Source organism: Dipteris shenzhenensis, chromosome 9 (assembly GCF_047967505.1).
Source record: "Dipteris shenzhenensis isolate YYH24624 ecotype China chromosome 9, Dip_SZ_1.0, whole genome shotgun sequence".
NCBI classification, from domain to species: domain Eukaryota; kingdom Viridiplantae; phylum Streptophyta; class Polypodiopsida; order Gleicheniales; family Dipteridaceae; genus Dipteris; species Dipteris shenzhenensis.
In genome coordinates, this window is record NC_141604.1 from 54026065 (window position 1) to 54040464 (window position 14400).

The 14400-nt window shown below is 41.6% G+C and overlaps 1 protein-coding gene across 3 annotated transcripts in view; it reads left to right on the plus strand.

Annotated features, from left to right (window-relative positions):
- Window positions 1–467: 467 nt before the first annotated feature.
- Window positions 468–14400, plus strand: part of LOC147898845 (transcription factor ABORTED MICROSPORES-like) — a 35727-nt gene continuing 21794 nt past the window's right edge. The window contains exons 1-5 of one of the 3 annotated variants that reach the window (XM_087379619.1): window positions 468–845; window positions 1972–2083; window positions 3700–3897; window positions 4399–4474; window positions 5327–5395. In XM_087379619.1, the coding sequence (XP_087235745.1) occupies window positions 1977–2083; window positions 3700–3897; window positions 4399–4474; window positions 5327–5395 (450 nt within the window). In that variant the 5' untranslated portion in view covers window positions 468–845; window positions 1972–1976. The other 2 variants (XM_087379618.1, XM_087379620.1) reach the window with 2 other exon arrangements.

Here is a 14400-nt window from a genome sequence, read left to right on the forward strand (position 1 = left end):
GTCTTATGAGTGCCCCATGGCACCGATAGATAGAAGTGGGGTCACAGATGCTAAATGACAAGATAATTCACTAGGTTCTAAATGGCAGCTAATTCACTAAGTCTCATGTAAGGCCAAAAACCTAATCTACACAAAGCTACAAAAATCATTACAAAAAGACAAAAGCCTAAACCTAAAGCTCATGAGTCGTTGAAATCGCCACCCCATAATCCATTAACATGGTCAATTTGACCAAATGAATTGTTTGTTTAGCAACAACAAACTTTTCATTGTTTAGCACCAAACCTCTCGAGTCCATAGAGCAGTTGTAAATTTGGAGCCATAACAGTAATAATAATAATAAGGGCGTCAGGTACGCGTAGCCATCAATCAATCAATGGATGAAACAAACAAAGGATGCTCATCTTGAGCGGTGCATGCAAAGCCCTTTTATCTCGCACGCTCTCACCCACTCACCCACCCACCCACACAAAACACAAAATTGGTTGGTGCTTCACGTGCTCCATGCTTGCCACCACGCTTTCTTTGCGTTTTCAGCTCTGTAACCCCACTTCACTCTCCTTCTCTTCCTTGTTCAACATCCCATCTCTCCTGCTTGGTACTCAAGCGCTAGTTTTGCATGCGACTCTGAATTCTCCTACAACTCTTACGTCCTCGCCTCCCACTTCCATTAGTTCTTCATTTCTACGTCCGATCGCTACATCAGCTCAATGCTTTCTTCTTTTCATCAAAGGGCGCAGCTTGTGCTCCAGCACCACTCTGAATCGTGGATGTACTCTTACATCGTAAGCAATCAGTAAATTTGATCGCAGCACATTGGCCAGCCTGCGTCCATATTATACTAGGTAAACGTTCTTTAACGCAATCAGTTATGCAATTTTCAACCCTTCGATAAGCATGCCCACTCCTTACACAAAATTTCAAATCTTTCTCAGCAACTAGTGAAATAAAGGAAGAAAGCTCTCTGCTACCTATATAGAAAATCGAGCCTCCACGTCAAGAACAGCCGTCTTCAACTGGAGCTTTCTCGGGCGGGTCTCTAAATTTATTCACCAGCGTAGCCTTCGAAAGATGGATCGCCTTTCTTGCTTTAAGTGATGGCGGGATGCTTATGTAAAATTGCCCAACTGCGATATCTGGCCGGTACTCCCAGAGAGGATGATGCCCTCAACATATTTCTGGAGTTCGTTCCTGGCTGGTTGGCCTTTGTTTTATCCTACAGCGGTTACAAATCTTCAAGAAGACCTTTGAAGTCGTGGAACCGTCTGAATTCACGACTATCTCACGAGTCATGAAACTACTGTCATGCCGATACTTGACGTTTCTCAAGCTGCGAACCCTAAACTTACGTTTGCGGTCACTAGTGTCTCTTATAACGCATCCTAATCCTTTAATATCTATCCACTTGTACTGCGTAGCAATGGCTTCCGAATGATTCAGCTTTTGTTGACTCCAAAATAAGGCCGACGTGGAAGAATATTCTACGTCACGTATAACTCTACATTTTTGCTCCTTAGTAGAAAATAATAGCTGGGACCATATTTCTTGAAGATGCAAGCCTCACGTGATCTGTGTCTACGAGAGGCGATAGGAGAAATGATACACGTGGTCCCCTCACATCTTGAGAGATTTGTGAACGTAATTTTGTTTCTATTTCATGACCTGTAGATTATCATGCTCTAAGCTTTTTCCACTCAATACCAACAGGACTCTTTAAATTATAAGATAGCCCTTGTTGGCCTGCATTTCGTTTCGTTTGCTAGCCAAAGACTCGCCTGTTTTTTAAAAATTTAGGTTCTCATTTCAGAAGGGTATGTCCTCTGAGAAAGCCCGGTTTTCTTCACAAAAGTGGAGTTGTGAAACTTTTGGTGTCCAGTCACTTTAAAATATTAGAAAAGGAAAATGATAGCCAAATTTTCTTGGTAATCTGCCTCAACCACGTGAATTGACTAGTTGAATTCACTGTCGCAGGAGCAATGTCCAAAGTTGCCAATTTGGTGGGTCTACACGAGCAATTACGATATTTGGTGGGTGGGAAAGGAGTCGATTATGTGATATACTGGAGGATTAATGATGATCAAAGGTTCAATTATCTACCATTGAATCGCTCATTAGGTTAAGTCCTGAGTAATTCTTTCGTCATTGAATGGGTCAATTTTCTTTATAAAGGTAAAAGGACTACCAGTGAACATGATTATGCCAAGTGCTTTCTGTATCCATACCCATTGGATAGGCCATGCTCTGAATTTTACCTAGTGAGTTTCTTTTAATCTTGAGCTTTGATAATATGATACATGTTTCTAGAGTCAGATAGTTTTGAATTTCTTGAACTTTTACAGGCAAGGTAAGTAGGCAGAGATAGGGTAAACTCCAACTACATTTTGCTTGTCATTCACAAAGGCATGATGGGCTGTTGTTATCAAATTTTGGGAAATGATTTTTTTCATGCTGGATGATTTGATCATAGTAAGGTCCTCAACCACTGTTATTTTATATGGTATGCTGCTCTCTAAGGGGAAACAACCCCCTGAGCCCATGGCTCCAATCCAAGACACATGCCATAATAGTCACATTTACACACCTTTTGTATCCATAATCCAAGCCAGCTTACCTTACAGCTCGACTCTCCTTACAATCCTATTGAAAGACTGGCTCGCCTACACAAACCTTTGAGAAACTTCTCCATTATCATCCTCTTTACGAGTGTCTATACAAACCTGACCCTTCAATCTTGGTCCAAGGAATACTTATCTTTCTCAGGTTCTTATCGGCTTCTCCAAGCTGGGGTGACCCAGGATCATGCATGTGCGTGCACGTTTGTGTGTTAGCATGGTACAAGGAAAAAGAGGCGCGAAATCTATACATGGTTGATGGAGCTGAGCTTACAAGCTTTCCAATTGAACTGCAAAATCTGCGTTATTTTGGTTCTTCGAGTCTGGGACTCTGACTCACAAAGTAGCATTTAGATTTGTAGAGAAGAATTACCATCACCTGTATGAATGGATAGAGATTCACTATCCTCACCATCTTTTTTCTTGGAAACGTTCTATTCTTCACTGGTAGCTGGTGACTCATCTTTTTCTATCCCTCACAAATTCAAAAGTAAATTACTGATATTTTTCTTATGTACTTGTACCAGAAAGTGTAAAATCAAAATGAGCTTTTTAATGAGGATTTCTTGCTGAAACTTGTGCTTTTGTAAGTATAGGGGTATGCCAATTTCAAATTTCCGACTTGAATAAATTCTTATATCCACCACAGAATTAAAAGAGGGCTGATCTGGCACATCGTACCATGCAGGAGTGAATAGAGTATCTCTGTTGTAAAAAATTGGGAACTTTAGTGTTGATCTTGAAAGCCCAGATTATATTTAAAATGTTTAATGCTAGGGTATCACTACTTCTACTGGTGTCTATTTAGCACTGCTCATCAGGAATTCTGTAAAAAAATGGTTTTGAGAGCTTCATTACTTGAATCTGATACTGCCTCTGCTCTAATGACATCAATGTAGCACAGCATCCATATTTTCTGTATGCATTTTCCAGATAGTTCTGCCCTTATCATTCTGAACCTTCCAGGTTATAACTTTGCAAACCTGGTCTCATGGAAACTATTTACATCCTAAAAGCTTTTCCAGATAAAGACAATGATCACATGATTCAGCTCTGTTGACATAGCTTTAAAAATGGTGGTTTGCAGGTCTGTTGAAATGATAGGTTGTTGTTGCAGTGGAGCAACGACACAAATCCTACAACAACCTGGTTCAGAAACTGACTTTATCTCCTCTACATCTTATTTAGACGGACCAAGATGCCCTGATACTGCAATTCAACATGTTGAAAGCAAAACTTGCAAATTTTTGGTGCAGATGCCAAATTGTATCCCTCTTGAAACAGGGTATTTTGGATCGCTTCTCTTGTATTACTTACTCTTTTTGGAAGTTTTTGCAAGAATTTTGTCAAAATATTAGCCTTTCCAAACTTGTAGATATTAGGGCTTTTAGTATTGCATTTCCGGACCGCATTTAACTTCCTGGGAAATGGCCAACCCAAACCAAGTTTTGTCGGCTTATATTAGTAGGGCGTCATCTTTTAGAGATTACTGTCGGGAACAATTGTCTAGTTATTGTGAAGCTAAGGTTGACAAGAACTATTGGTTTCTAGAAGCTACATTAGTTTTGTATATCATGATACTGTGTGTTGTAGTTGGAAAATTGAAGGGCTGGATGTAATATGCAAGCAAAAGGTACCCAGAATTTCTGCAAATATGCTAATTTTCTCTGTTGATCATGGAGGCACATGTCTCTATGACCTTCATGCATACAGACCACATTCTTACTATATGGGGACTCAATAGAAAATGCACTACTCTAATAAAGATCAATGTACTATCATGCAGAATACAAGGCCAAGTGTTATTCACAGGACAGCCACAATGGATTGATTTCACTAATCCAGATGCGTCTACAGGAAAGGCATGGTTTTCCACCAAATTCTTTTCAGGACAAGGACTTTAGAGCCCCAAAGCTGATTTAACAATTTCACACCAATATTCATTTGATTTCTTACAGTTTCAGATGTTATTCAAAGTAATTTTTTATACTTTCTATTCCCAAAACTTTTCTTCGTAGCAGAGCTAATGTTATATGTCCCCAGATGTATGTTATCCTTCTGTCACATGCAATATAAAGATTCTGCTTCCCTCAAAAATACCAAAATGCAATTCTCTCATCCACACATGTAATAGTCACTCATTGACAAGTTTAAAGCACAGAGATCTTGGATTTGAAAATCCTCAGACGTATCTTCATTTTATCACTGTATCTTTTGGGTTCATCTGTGTGTGTATGTGCGCGCGCGCTATGAATGTACATTTTTCATAATAGAAAGTTTCTTTTACAAAATAAAAGAAAAGTGTGCGCGTGTGCGTGTGCACGCACATGCTATGGAAAACCTGAATACACTTGCAACTTCTAGAGGTACCGAAGAGAAATAGTTGAGTTCAACTTATTTTTTGACACATTTAGAGACTCCTGACCATAACATTGTAACCATCAGATACAAACCAATAGCACATGTTATATTTTAGTATATGCTTTTACTATAGCTTGAAACAGGAAATGTTTGTTTCTCTTTCATTGACAATGCTTTGATAATCGTTTTTTCTGTTCAAGTATTATAATTTTTGAAACAAAACATTCCTTTGTCTTTGTTTTCTGAGAATATAATACAATTAAAATCTTTTGGACATATAACGGTTTTTAAAGACAAAATACTCGAGAGTTATGTATAGTGTGAAAAGTAACTCTAGAAAATGGTACCTGCAGGAGATTTCTCAAACCAAAATTTTTGTTCCCCTACCTACAGGAGTTATGGAGCTTGGTGTATCCAATCAAGTGAGCCTTTTCTTTATTTGAATCCTGTTTTCTTTGGGTTCATAATTAGGTTAGTACTCAGATAAATACACTGCTGATCCAGGGGGTATGAACAAGATTGCACATGGGAGCTTTTGCATGTTATCATTTTCAAGATTCCTCAGAAATTTCAAAATATACGTCATTCTTAATCTTAGTCCAAAATTAGTAATTCAAAGTAAAAAAAGAAACAGATTGTATGTATGGTTAAGTAAATATTTGAAAGGACGTAAATATTTTTGTCTTGAAGAAATTACTATTAAAAAAAGCAAGACGAAATTTGCCCTCTTGTATACAACAATGTCAACCCATCTTGACATCTGGCTGAATTAAACTGCAGGCCACCTATATGCCCTATTCAGTTTTTGCTATCAGCCACCATGTTGTGAAGTTAATCTTAAACCTGTACATATCCCAGTCTTTGTGCAAACTTTGTGATTGTCAACCCCAAGGTCAAGTTTCACATGCAAGGATGAATCTCATACATATTGCATGAGTTTTCCACCTTTAAGCGCCTTCCACTGGAATTATTGTGACCTTTTGGTATATCCCAAGTGGAATTCATTGGCTTTACTCTTGCTCTGTCGTGCAGTCTGTGTGTGTGTGTGTGCAGACACACACACACACACACACATTTTTATTATTTTTTTGGGCAAAAAACTCTTTTATTAAGAAAAATGTACATTCATAGTTGTCCCGAAGTAGAACAACTACTACTTATAAACTAGAAACACTGATAAAATCCTTCAAGCTGATTTAAATGAAGGTCTCCAAGAGAATGTGCATCTTAGAGAGACCGATGCAAGAATGATAAAAAGAAATGGTAAACATCCATCAAAGAATGCCCGTACAATCGAATGTTATGGGCACGGTATAATGAGCACGTAGCCCAAAAGTTACACTAGGAAAAGAAGTGAGCATAGTCTTGCCGAGAGGCATATCGACCAAACAACCAGAACTATCTGCCAAAAGTGGCCCCAGGAAAGCGTGCACGAAGATCGATCCTCAGCTTGAAAGAAAGTCATGAGCAATAGGATAGGTCCAAAAAAGATGTAGCATAGTTTCACTCGGATATAAACAAGTAGGGTAAACCGAGGAAGCGATTTGTCGGGAAGCCAACAAAGATCCGCACTGGTAAGGCCCTTACCAAATAGCGCCTCAAGGAAACCCATTATTTGAGAGAAAGCTTACTATAGATGCGTCGAAGACAAGTCTTCCGCTAAGCAAGAGACTTGTCAAGATGCCAAAAAAGATTCCCATGCTGCTAGATCCATGGCTGTGGAAGCAAGATACGATAAGCTTTCTAAGAGATTTGCAAATGAAAAAGGGCTTGTAACCCGAAAGTGCCCGATCAAACTAAACAGGCGGGGGGCAAGCTAAAAAATAACATTAGAGATAGTTGGTATGAGCAAAAGAGTGGCCTTGCAAGCTAACATATGAATGTGAATATTGAGAATCCTCCAACGCCATCCTAGGCAAACAAACATAATTGTATTTGAGAAGATGGAGCACCTTACGATCAAGTTTGGTGCACCAAAGACATTCCATAACCTTGGTGGTAAATTTTTGAATGTCTAGTGATCAAGGAATAAGTGATAAATAAAAGTGTACATAGGCCATCAGAATAGACTGCACAATCCGAAGGCGAACATGAGTGGCAAGTAGAATAATCCAGCTTATGAAAAAGCTTTTGGAGCACCAAAGTCTCTCTTGGGGCAGAGAGATATGCCATTCAATATGATAACCCAAATGATGCACCACCTGATTAGAGAAAGAAGGCGGCCAAATCACAAAGGTGATACTAATCACACACTGATGCAGAGACAAAAGTTTTGATTTAGCAAAATTGACTTTCAGCCTAGCTGTGAGATCAAATAGATCAAGCGCCTGCATAATGTCTTACATCTACTTCCGAGTTCCATAGAAAAAAGAATGAATCATCTACATCAATGTGGCTTACAAATGGTGTGCCTCCAGGAAAATCAATACCATGCAAACATTGCTGCGAAACTAAAGCACCCATATGCATCAACTACGGATGAGTAGCGATTGCTACAAGTAGGGCACATTTTGCATCTTATGACCAAAGCCCAATTGCCGCATAACATCTGCAATAAAATTTCATCTACTAATGTCATGCTTTTTCAATATCCACAGACATCCTGATGGGTGAATTTGGCATATTTGATGCCAATGTAAGCATAAACAATATTATCCATGATTTGCCTTTGTGGCGCATGGTGGTGCAAGCCCATATATAAGATATGCGATATGCATAAGACGAGCAATTTAGAAATCAGCTACACCACAAGCATCAATGTAATGACCACCAATCTGACAAATGTTGGGAATCAAATGCAACAAAACCTTTTTCCACAATGAAGGCATAGTGCTAGAAAGCCAAGCCTGATTAATCATGTGCAACAGAAAAGGGCTGAGCTGATCCCAAAGTTCAGTAAAAAAAACTCAACCTTGTGGACATCCCAACCCGAGGATTTAGAGCGCCCCAACTTAGACAATGCAGCTTTCAATTCTTGATCAATAAAAGTATCATGTGCACGGATTGGTCTCTGACGTGTACTAGGGTATACAAGACTAGCTCAGGTAGCTTGGGAATGCTTGGGGCTAGGCAGGCTTGATTCTTGGGTTGAGTGGCAAGGGTGCGAACCAGATTTAGGTCTTCACTATTTGTGGCGCATTGGGGCTGCGCCTATAAAAGGGTTTCAGAGGTTCAGTCTCCAGAGGCCGATGGGAGCAAGTCTAGTTCCCTAGTGCTAGGTTTGATCCTGGATTGAGTTGTCGACGTGCGCTTGCATCTTAGGGTAGCCTAGGCCCAACAATAGATCGAAGGTCTCTAGGCGCCACACGGTGGTATGGGACACCAGGCTGGTCAGGATTTGGTTGGGAGTTTGTGCCAGTAGCTTAGCTCGTGGCTCGGAGGGGACATCTCCTAATTTGGGATTGTATCCTGTAGGTGTCATGGTTGGGTGGTGAGCAGCCTGCTCGTATTCCTCACATTTGGTGTGTTCTTGTGTTTGTTTGCAGGTCAAAGGTTTTAAGAGTGTTGGGGTCGTGTCAAAGCTCCATCCAAGCCAAGGTACCAAAGCTAAGGGAGCTAACCAAGCATCGATGATAGGTATTTTTGTAAATGTCATTACCTGCCCACTTCCTTGTAATTGCACTTTTAATAATTCAATATTTGGCCCCCATGACCTTTTCCGAGCTTATGGAGAAGTAAGAGACCAAAGAGTTCACATTCTCTTTGACTCGGGTAGCTCTCACAATTTTGTGAACCACAAACTTGTGCAGAGGATGGGGCTGTCCATGATACCAACCGATCACACCTACGAGGTGCAGCTTCCAGCTAGGAAGCAGTTTTGGGATCATAAGGTTGACGAACTTTCTATCCGGATTCAAGGCTACACAACGGCTCTTATGTGCTATGTCATGCACTTGGAACATGTGGACTTGTTAATCGGGATAGAGTGGTTTAAAACCCATGATATTCGGATTGGATGGAAAGATCATACACTCTCTTTTTTGGACAAGGACACCCAATTTTGGATTTAATGTGATAATATTCCCTCTTCTCAGGAACATATTGTATCTGCGATGCAGCTTCGGAATATAATAAACGCAGTGTATCAGTGTGTTTTAATTCCGCTATCTTCATTTGTTGTCTCTGTTCATAACAAAAATGATTTAAGCGTGCTTGAACATTGTGAATTGAGAATGTTGTTAGGTGATTTCATGGATGTATTTCCTACACAACTGCCGGAAGGTTTACCTCCAGAACGGGCAGTAGATCATTACATAGATTTAATACCTGGGGCTCAACCTATTAGTATTCCATCTTATAGGATGAGCCAACTCAAGGAGGACGAGCTAGCTTCACGCCAGAAGACTATCTGAATATGGGTTATGTTCGCCTAAGTAAATCACCCTGGGGTGCACCTGTCCTCTTAAGAAAGAGAAAGATGGTTCGTGGAGAATGTGTGTAGATTATAAACTATTGAATAAAGTGACAATTAAGAATAAATACCCTCTTCCTCGTTTAGATGATTTGATAGAACGATTGGCTAGAGTTAAGTATTTCACTAAGATTGATTTGCGTATGGGTTATCACCAAATCCGTATCTATGCTTAACACATAGATAGAACCGCTTTCCGAACTAGGTATGGCCACTACGAGTTTCTCATATTGCCTTTTGGTTTGACCAATGCGTCTGCTACTTCCAGTAAATGATGAAGCTCTATGCCAAGATGATGAAATGTGACTTCTTTATGAAAGAGATCATTTACTTAGGACACAAGATTTCTTTCGAAGGTATCAACATTGATCTAGATCGTATCCAAAAGGTTTTGGAATGGCCCATCCCTCAGACAGTGAAACAACTTCGTTCTTTCCTAGGATTTATGGTCTTTCTACGGAAGTTTGTGCATGATTATTCGTACATCATGGCACCCTTTACAAACATATTAAAAGATCGTGGACGCAGGTCTACCCAACCGATCTCTTGGAATGATGCATTGAACAAGGCTTTTGAAACCTTGAAGCAAACTATCAAGGAAGCCTCTGTTCTTGCATTATCCGATCCTACTCGGCCTTATGTTCAGGAGGCCATTGCGAGTGATTTTGCAATTGGGACAGATTTATTTCAAGAGGGAAAACCTGTAGCTTTTTAGAGTAAAAGCTAGATGACACCCAATATCGTTGGCCCACACTAGAAAAAGAACTGTATGCAGTTGTGTATGTTCTAAAGGTTTGGAGACACTACTTGTATGATTCTAAGTTTCTTGTATTGACAGATCATCACTCAAACAAGTATGTTTGTGATGGGTCGGAATTGAGGGAAAGAAGCCTAGATGGGTAGAGTTAATGCAAGATTTTGATTTTGAAATACGTTATCGAAAGGGTTCTGCTGAATAGTGTGGCGACTATTCAGCGGATGCCTTATGTCGAGTCAAGTTTGTAAATGCTATGTCATTTACGGAAATATCCTCCGACCTGTTTCAATCCTTGAGAGGGCTTTGCGCAACTGAGTCATTTCAATTCTTATTAGCAGAAGGTCTAAGACGGGAGCTCCATGGTTGACCAGGACTCAAGGATTGTGCCACCTACGGTTTAGGCGGCGGGAGGTCAGTGGATGATTAGGAATCGCTTGCTATTCCGGAATGGAAAGATATGTGTGCCCGATGTTTCGGATCTTCGATCCAAGATTCTCTGGGAGTGTCATGATGCTCCTAGTGCTGGACATTGAGGCATACATCGGACCCTGTCTCTTGTAAAACATACCTTTTATTGGCCTAAGATGCGTGCATTTATTGAAAGCTACGTGGTAGGTTGCCGAGTTTGTCAGGTTACTAAGGAGAACGCCTTAGAAGTGCGGGTTTATTATAGCCATTGCAAATCCTTGCTAATAAATGGGAAAGTATTTCCATGGACTTTATTACGGGTTTGCCTAGAATGTGCAACTCCATTTGGGTCATAGTTGACCGGGCTAGATTCTTACCTACTAGATCGACCATATCAGCTGTTTAATTAGCTCACGAGTTTGTGGACCAATTGTTTAAGCTATATGGTTTGCCTTTCGACATAGGCAATGAGAGGGACTCTAAGTTTACAAGTAACTTTTGGACACTTATTTTTGAAAAGTTGGAAACTACTTTAAGTATGAGTTCCTCATATCATGCAAATCTGATGGCAGTACAGAGAAGGTTAACCGATTGGTTGAAGATATGCTTCGGGTCTATGTTTCTAAGAGACAATCTTCATGGAAAGATTATCTCCCCATGATCGAATTTGCTTATAGAAGCTCCTACATCTGTCAACTTTGGGTCTTTTTCTTTTTTTTTCCAAAATTGACTAATTGAGGGAGCTTGCATGCATAGCTAAGACCTCCTCCATCAAATCTAAGCCTCCATTGTTACATTGAGGGTCTCTCGGGTTTTTTACCTCGGATTTCATGCCTAGAATGAATGGCCAAGCATCCATTGCTTGGTGCTAGCGTCACAAGAGGATCCTTTATTGACATTCAAGCTACGGAAATTAAAAAGCTCCTAGCATATTTATGTTTCCTTTGTGTAAAATGAACGAAAATACTTGTGTGTGAGTGTCAATAACAGTTATGCCCTTGCTTTTTTTCCCAAACCTAAATGAGTGCCTAATTTTCTAACATTCGCCTTAAAACAATTACTTCAGAGCTTGGGTTTTTTAACTCCACAATTAGATCCAAACTTTTACTCTTTGAAAGGAAAAATCCATTTTTAGGTATGCAAGAAATTGCCTTTTAAGTAAACGCTCCTATCTCAAGCCTAGAAGCTCTTAAAGTGGTTCACACAAGTGCTTTAAGGAAAAATAATTGAGAGTACACCATAAAAGGTGAGAAAGTGAAGAATTGGGAAACTAGATAAAGCCTATCTAGTCTAGGGGGTAAAAGGAGAACCAGAGAAGGAACAGTTCAAGAGTAGGAAGAAGAAGGGCTTGTAAAGGTGCGAAAAATTTCTAGGATGAGGTTAAATAGAGGAAAAACATCCAGCTAGAGAAAGGAACTTGGGGTAAAGCTAGCAAGTATGAAGACATAAAAGGTAGCGAGGAGATAAAGAGAGAGGGGGGTCTAGGAAGGACAAGTTCAAGAAACAACATCATCAAGGTATACACACCAACAAATATGAAGCACTGGGGAAGCACACGCAATAAAGATTGATGGGTTAGGGGAAAGAAGGATAATGAAAGAGGTTTAATATGGTACAACGTGAAGAACCTTACTAGGGCTTGACATGCTGTGAATCCTTTCGAAAGAGAGGAGTGCCTTCATGAACGCGGACACAGGTGGTGCATGACGGTAGTCAGCTCGTGCCATAAGGTGTTGGATTAGGTCCCACAATGAGCGCAACCCCCGTTTTTAGTTGCCATTATTTAGTTTGGAAACCTAAACAGAGTGCCGGTGACAAGCCGAGTAGCTAAGGAGCAGGAGTGGCATGATGTATGAGCTAGGAGTCTTTCAGGAATTAACCACCTACTGATGTGAGCTTGTCTCCTCATGTATGCTGATTGCAAGGGGTCTTTATTTAAGAAGGTTAAGCTCTCTCAAACACAAGTTGAGCCAGTTGCTTGTCCTCTATAGGAATTCTAATATGTTTGCCGAGGGATTTTTCTTCTCATTACTAGAAAAAGGAGTTTGTGGGTGCTAGCTCCGCTAGCTACATTTCATTGTTCATTATGCTTAACTTATTATAACATTTTGTGAAGGGCATTGAGGCTTCTCACGCCTTGATTAACTAAATCACTTGGATTGCTTCTATCCACCTCTATCCTCAATTTGGCTTCAAATGACTCTCTATTTCTATTGTGTCATAAGCAAAGGCCTAGCTAGAGTTTGCTTACTGCCATGGTCTAGACAATGCTGATGATCGTGGTGTTTATAAAGTCCACCCACGGTGCACGCTTGAGGAGTGGCTCTCTAAATTGAATGATCAACTTGAGAGCACCAATTATGACTAGAGTGGTTTGTAGAGCACATAACCTAGATCGTGACCAAAATGGAATCAATCTCCACTCAACTCATGCGACCATCAATCCATATGAGACAGTTCCAATAATAGACAGAATCTGCCGATCTTCTCTCTTCTTTACTAAGAAGAAAGAGTCACTTCCAAAGTTGAAGCCCTAGAGAGTCCCCCAGCCACAAACTTAGCTAGCAAAGACTTGCTTTGTACATATTACATAGTCACAAGTAGAACTTGGTCTAGAATCAAAGCCTATGTGCAAGAGAGAGTTATGTTGTACACCGATATGTGAGTGTCTTCCTTAATCTGTTTTGAGCTTTGGCAAACTGCTGTGAGGGAGAGATATCCAAACTGACCTGGAGGTTTGAGTCATGCCAGATACTCCCAAATTTTGCACAGTGATATAATGAAAATAAAGCCCAAGAGGCCTTAAGCTGCCCCTCCCTCCTCTCTCAGCCTAGTCTCTCCCTCAGCCCCTCAACCCCCCCTTCCTCCCTCTCAGCCCCTCCCTTTCCTCCCGATTGCTACCTGCTCTCCCTCCCACCCTCTCCTCCCTCTCTCCTCCCGGCTGCTACCCCCCTCTCCCTCCCTCTGGACTCCCTTCCTCCGCCTCCTCTACTCCTCCCCCCCCCCCCCCCCTGCCTCAGCCCTCCCCCCCCACGCCTCAGCCCTCCCCCATGCCTCAGTCTTCCCCTTTCCCCCGTTCAGCCTACCCCGCCCCTTCTCCCCCCCACCTCTCCTTGCCCCTCCTCTGCCTTCAGCCTGTCCCGCCCCCTCCTGGCAGCCTCTCTGCCCCCCCCCCCCCCCAGTTCCTACACTCGCAGCCTCTCACTCCCAGCTGCTGCCCCCCCTCGCGGCTGGGCCTCCTCCTCCCCCCACCTCTCTTTCTGTCTCTCCTCCTCCCTCCTTGTCTTCTTCCCTTCCTCCTCCTTTGATCCCCTCTCCTTCTTCTACCTCCCTCTTCATTCTCCTTCTTTTCAGGCAGCGTTTTGTGCAGAAGGACCCCATTGTGTTCGAGTCGGCCTTCCCATCTCGATTGGCGATGGCTCAGCCTTCAGCCAATCCTCACCCGCTTCCATTGGCCACGAAAACTAGACGAGTTGTAGTAGCTCAGAAAAGATATAGAGCAAGAGAGCTCGACATCGCTCTTTGCTCGCATCCACGGGTCCCACCCTTCGAGATTACAGGCCAGGGATTGGATGCTCGCCCGCTTTACTTGGAGACCTCGCAGGGCACCTCACAGATGTTCGTCTGCTTGGTCGAGCTTTCTTCTAGGTTGCTTTTGATTCGTCGGATGCAGCATGTACAGTGCTTCAGGCCAATCCTTTGGTGCTGAGCTCCAGGAGGACCTTCTTGACATCTTTCTCATTGGGCTTTGACCTTGTGGAGAAGGATGGCCGGACATTTTCACTCTTCCTCAGATTTCCCGGCCTCTCTCAAGTGTACCATCGACTCTTATTTTTCATTGGAGCCGCTTT